A 6,326-nucleotide genomic window follows, 5' to 3' on the forward strand; every position below is an offset into this window, starting at 1 on the left:
AGAGCACAATCTCTCTTGAAGTCATCTTAACATGCTGCAGCCTTAGAGTACTATTTGTCTAGGACCCCATGTAGCTAACAGTCTAGCTAATAATAAGCATTTAACTCTAATTGCTTTTTGGTAATAATGAAAAATGCATTCCAGCCCCAAACTAAAACCTTATTTCCTTTTTATATATAATGTTAGGAACTTTCATTGGAGATTTTTTTCATATGAACCTGAGATCCAATTCCTTCCTCCATACTTGGCAATCTTTTTAAAATTTCCTCCCAAACAACCTGTACTCTCTCCTTCTCAAAAACAAGATAGACTTTGTTTGACCACAATTTTAGCTATAACTGGTGTTATTTTTGGTGCTTGGGCTGACCACATTTCAGTCTGAAGCTATCCATACTGCATATTTGAAGTGATAGCTCTGAGTATGGGAGTATATCTGAGGTTTTATGGAAGCCAGTTTATATTTATTGGTGTCTGAATTTCTCAGTTGATTAATTCTGTTGAGTTAATATATTAGTGTATAAAGCTGATGCTTACTAGTCTTCATTAGAAATAAGCTGCAGAGATAATTTCACTTTTACTTTCATATTTCATGTCTAACACTGTTCATATAAGCCATGTTTACAGTTGTGTGTGTACTATCTAGCCTTTTGCCACTGGGTGACAGCCAAAGCATGAAAACAAAAGCCCTATTCAGAGAAAATGAATCCTTGCACTGCTATATGAATATCAAGTGAATTATGCAAATCAGAACAGGAGCAGCTTTAGTTAACTCTCCCTTTCTGACCTTGCTCCTGTCTAATGAGGAAATCATGCCCAAAACCCTGAAGTATATGTTTCTGTCCTAGACACAGCACACACAGTAAATGCTGACTTGGGTTTTGGAACATGTGAAGTTTGTTTGTTTGTTTTGTAAGCTATATGATTCTGACTTTACAAAACCAGTCAGAGAGCAGTAACTCTGAACAGAACATCAGTCTTTCTCTTTAGTTGGGGAAAGAGAAGGGGAAAAAGAGATAAGTACCTGCTTATACACAGATTAATGACATTGGAATTTTTGTTTTCAAGACAAAATACTAACAACATTCCTATTAAGTAGAGCTTCAAATATGCCTTTTAAACATTTAGAATCATAGAAAGTAAGGCCTAGAAGGGACCTCAGGAGGTCATCTAGTCCAACCCCCTGCTCCATCTCCAACTAGATCATCACAACCAGCTCTTTGTCTAGCCGGGACTTAAAATACTTCAAGATAGAGATTCCACTGCCTCTCTGGGTAACCTGGTCCAATGTTTTACTACCCTCCTAGTAAGAAAATTCTTCCTAATATCTAACCCAAACTTCCCTTGCTGCAACTTGAGACTTTTGCTCCTTCTTCTCCCATCTGCCACCACTGAGAACAGTTCAGTTCCATCCTCTTTCAAACGCCCCTTCACATAGTTGAAGGCTGCTATTAAATCCCCTCTTAGTCTCCTCTTCTGTAGACTAAATAAGCCCAGTTCTCTCAGTCTTTCCTCATAAGTCATGTGCCCCAGCTCCCTCATCATTTTTGTTTCCTTTTCTGAACCCTCTCCAATTTGTCCACATCATTTCTGAAGTGGGGGCCTCAAAACTGAACATGCTACTCCAGATGTGGCCTCACCAGTGCTGAATAGAGGAGAATAATCACTTCCCTTGACCTGCTAGCAACACTCCTACCAATGCATCCCAGTATGCCATTCGCCTTCTTGGCAACAAGGGCACAGTGTTGGCTCATATTCAGCTTATTGTCCACTGTAACCCCCAGGTCCTTTTCTAAAGAGATGCTTCCCAGCCAGTCAGCCCCCAGCCTGTACTGGTGCATGGGTTTGTTCTGTCCTAAGTGCAGGACTTTGCACTAGTCCTTGTTGAACCTCATGAGATTTATTTTGGCCCAGTCCTCCAATTTGTCTAGATCACTCTGTAGCCTAGCCCAGCGTATCTACTACTCCCCCCATCTTGATATCATCTGCAAACTTCCTGAGGGTGCACTCTATGCCATCTTCCAGGTCACTGATGAAGACACTGAACAAAATCAGCCCCAGGACCAACCCCTGGAGCACTCCACTTGATATCAGCTACCAAGTAGACATCGAGTCATTGATTACTACCCTCTGAGCCTGATGCTCCAGCCAGTTTTCTATCCACCTTACAGTCAATTCATCCAGCCTGTACTTCCTTAAATTGCCTGCAAAAATGTTGTGGGAAACCATTTCAAAAGCCTCACAAAAATCAAGGTATAACACATCCACTGGTCTCCCCACCAGTCACGTCATCATAGAAAATAATCAGGGTGGTCAGGCATGACTTGCCCGTGGTGAATCCATGCTGACTGTTCCTAATCACCATCTTCTCCTCCAAGTGCTTAGAAATGGATTCCTTGAGGATCTGCTCCATGGATCAGTCAGATAAAACCAATAACTTTAAAGATTTATCCAAGTCTTTCAAGAATACAAACCTTTTTCCTCCTATTAATTTTCCTTCTGAAATATTTATGTTTAAATATAGAATAATCTACCATAAAATGTACTGTTTTACTGTAAATATAATCTATGGAAAGTAAAAAACAAAACAAACTACCGCAGAATAAAGCTCACAACAACTTAAATTTGAAACCTAGAAATGTGCTTTCACTGTGAAACAACTGAGAAAGTAATAGCTACCAGGGCTGTGCGAGGCTTCAGACCGTGGTTTGGATCCAGAGAAGCTTGTCCAGATCGAAGCGCTGGCTTTGTTGGGCTTTCTGAAGTGGTTTGGAGCTTCCGAACCACTTTGGAAAAGCTTCAGAGCTGCCTTGGAGATCTGGCCATAGGGTATAATGGGGAATCAATGAAATATCTATAACTTTGTTGGTTTTTGTCTGATTTGGATGAAACGTCCCGGGGTGGTAGCCTCTGCTGAGAGCATGAAGCCTACCAAGTTTCAAGAAGATCGGTGCAGGGGTTCGGGGGGAACTGCACCCCAAATTCTTGAAAGCAAAACTCATGTCACGTCTATGTGTTACACCACAGGGCCTCAGCAGGGGCCGCCACTCCTGAAGTTTTCACCCCCATGTGGTGCACTCTATGTGGTGCAGTTCCCCCTGAACCCCTGCACCAAACTCATTGAAACTTGTCAGGCTTCATGCTCTTAGCAGAGGCTACCACCCTTGCAAGTTTCATCCAAATCAGACAAAAAACAACAAAGTTATAGATATTTAATTGATACCCCATTATACCCTATGGCCGGATCTCTGAGGTGACTCCGAAGCCTCGGAGCTGCTTCAGCCGGATCGAAGCAGGAACCCAGTCCAGAGCTCTGGATTGCATCGCTGGCATCCGAAGCCGGATTGAATAGCTGCCTACTCACACAGGCCTAATAGCTACTATGATGCAGTGGATGTCATACTAGTGCATCAGGTAGTGACTCAATATTCTGCACTGTTTGATATGAAAAAGTCATTACACACTAAAAATCCCTTCACATATTCCCCATTTATGTCAAACAACTATTCTGTAACTTACGTGAGCTATCTGATGAAAACTGTATCTTATGTCTGTTTTTATTTTGTATAAGAATCTTTACATTCGTGTTAAACATCCAGGCTTAGCCCAAACATTTTATTTACATTCTTGCCAGGATTTTTCATACAAACAAATAAATTAAGTAATTAAAATACTATGAAGTTGAACAACTTACATCATATTTTCAGGTTCAGCTGCACAAGATCCCACTGCTTTGGTGACATTCACTAGAAGTGCCTGATTGGTTCCAGTAAGTAAATTAACCAGAGGTGGTATGCCAGCACATTTACGGATAATAGCTCGATTTATTGGCTCTTGGCAACATTCCCCTAGTGCTCCAACAACATTCACAAGTACTTCTTCAGGCTGATCAGTTAGCAGTCCTACCAAAGTTTCTATGACTTTGTATTCCCGAAATCTAAGTAAAAGAAAGAACCCCCCCGCCATTATTTCCATCATATTACTGTTATAAGATAATGCTTTCATTTTTATGATGAAGTTATAGCGTTAAAGCAATGACTTCAGTATTAATTGTTCAAACATAGTTAATGAAAATATACAATGCACAGTTATTTATTTTGATTTTAAGCTATTAATTAAAATAAGAGAAAAATAGAAAATAAAGAATATAAAATAATCATTTATTCTAAATTAATCACTCAGCATCAAAAAGACCTCTCACCATGAGCACTGGTGTATTTTCCTAATTTTAAATCTCAGTGAATAGACATAAAATTTAATTAAAAGTTAAAAACCTAATTTTGCAAAGCCTAGATACAGGCCATAGGACATGGTATTTCATATAGCTGACTGGCTCAGAATATTAAAGTAATCAACTTGAATTAAAGCTGTAATTTTAAAATGTAATTAGTCTTATTTTAGGCAGAGATAAAAGCTATTAAATCTGTTGGATTTTATGTTTATGGTTTATATATGATGACTGGTTTGTGTGGTTGTCACAGTATGCTCTCAGGTTGAATTAGAACTAGATTGTATTTACACATTGCTTGTTTGCTTATTTCATACTTACGAATCTAATTTATAGTTCAAATTAAATCTGCTGGGCCAAATCCTAACTAAATTACATTAAGCAAAAGTCAGGTCACTTAAAATTCACCTTTATACACGCCTGATCTTGCTGTCTGCAGATGGGTCCCTTTAAGGCATCCTAGGCCCCTGGCAGATGTTATACTTAAGACAGGATGGACCAGTTAATAACTTGGGTGTGTTTACATGAGACATTTTACTGAACAGTAGCATAGTTTACTGTGCAGTAAGCATGCACATCTAATCATGCACATGCTTACTGCACACTAAACTTTGATAATCCCAAGTAAATTTGCTACCTGCAAATGCAAGGAACAAATTTACTTGCAATTAGTTACTGCACAGTAGCGCTTGTGTAGATGTCTGACTGGGAGCAAATCTGCTCCTGGTCAGCTGACTAGCAGGGGACAAGAGATTTCTCTCTGCCCCTAGTAGCCACCAGCTGCTGGGGTGGGGACTATGTTCCCCTGCCCCAGCAGCAGGGAGCTCCAAGCCCCCCTGATCTGAGATTGTGATCAGAGAGTGGGGGCTGGCAGATCTTTATCTCCCAGACCCTGCTTCACTATCATGATTGGAGAATGGGGGACTGGGAGATCCTTATCTTCCAGCCCGAGCCCCAGTACTGCAGAGATCAGACTGGGAGACAGGGATCTCCCAGCGCTGCCCCCATGGTTGTAGAGCTGGTGCTGGGAGCTCCCTGCTGGTGGTGGCTGGGGAGCCTGTTCCCTGCCCATCTTCATGATCACAGAGCTGAACAGGAAACAGGATCCCCAGCCTGTTCCCCACTCAGCTCAGCAACCACGTAGCTGAGTGGGCAACAGGCTCTCCAGCTCCTGCCCTAAGATTGCAGAGCGAGGACTGGGAACTGTCTCTGTCAGAGGCAAGTCCCAGCCCATGCCCTGATTGGATGATCAAGGTGTAGGTCTTGGAAAGAGCTACACGGGAGGGGCAGGTCTCAGTCCCCTGCCCCAATCCGCCAGTGGGAAAGCTAGCAGCAAGCCCCCAGCTGAATAGGGAATCCCACCAGCAGAGCAGGGCAGAGAGCTGGGACCTACTGTTCCCCTGCAGCTCTTTCCAAGTCCCCTGCCCCCAGTCCGGGAGCTGGGGCCAGGAGCTCCCTGCCACCAGGGCAGGGGAACATTATCTCTGCCCTGGCAGCAGGCAGCCCCTTGAGAGCAGGAAGCAATGTTCCAGATTTGGCCCGGAAACAACTGTCTCCTGGCCTGGTTCTCCCTGCTAGCACCCAAGGAGAGTCTAGCCCTCCCCCTGGTGGGAGCGCAGGCCCATTGCAGGGCCTCAGGAAGTGGAAGTTGTGCAGGCCCTCTCCCGATCCCGCCTGGGTTGCCATGTGCGAGTTCTCTCCCGATCCCATCTGGGTCGCCATGTGCGAGCCGGGGGTGAGCCGGGCCTGTCTTTGTGCACACAGGCTGTGGCCAGCAGTCCGGGCACGCGGGGTTGGAGAAAACCGCGGCGCGGTATGGTACGCTCAAGCTAGAATCAGTCATGGAGGCGTAATGGTTGATTGAAAAGATTATTTACTTACACCCGAGGTGGTCGCGGTGTAGGCTGGTCAGCTTTCCAGGCACAGCTCCGCTTGAGTTCTCGGTGGAGGACTCTAATAGACTCGGTTCCTTGACCCCGGAGTGGTTTAGGCTCCGCGGGTTCAATAATTCGTTCTCATGGAGCAGCTGTATCTCCGTGGGTTACTCGGTTCCCAGGTCCCCCGGATCTGTTAAGACTCCGTGGGTTCGACAATTGGGTCC

At 43.8% G+C, this 6,326-nt stretch overlaps 1 protein-coding gene across 2 annotated transcripts in view; it reads right to left on the bottom strand.

The window, feature by feature from the left end:
• ARMC4 (armadillo repeat containing 4) overlaps positions 1-6,326 on the bottom strand; it is a 192,148-nt gene that overhangs the window by 89,468 nt on the left and 96,354 nt on the right. The window contains exon 15 of one of the 2 annotated variants that reach the window (XM_006023779.3): positions 3,692-3,934. The exons of the other annotated variant lie outside the window; for it this stretch is intronic. Coding sequence (XP_006023841.1) covers positions 3,692-3,934 — 243 coding nt within the window. The remainder of the gene's footprint in view (positions 1-3,691; positions 3,935-6,326) is intronic. 2 annotated transcript variants of the gene reach the window in all.

The sequence above is a fragment of the Alligator sinensis genome, unplaced genomic scaffold (assembly GCF_000455745.1).
Source record: "Alligator sinensis unplaced genomic scaffold, ASM45574v1 scaffold309_1, whole genome shotgun sequence".
In the NCBI taxonomy this organism is placed as follows: Eukaryota; Metazoa; Chordata; order Crocodylia; family Alligatoridae; genus Alligator; species Alligator sinensis.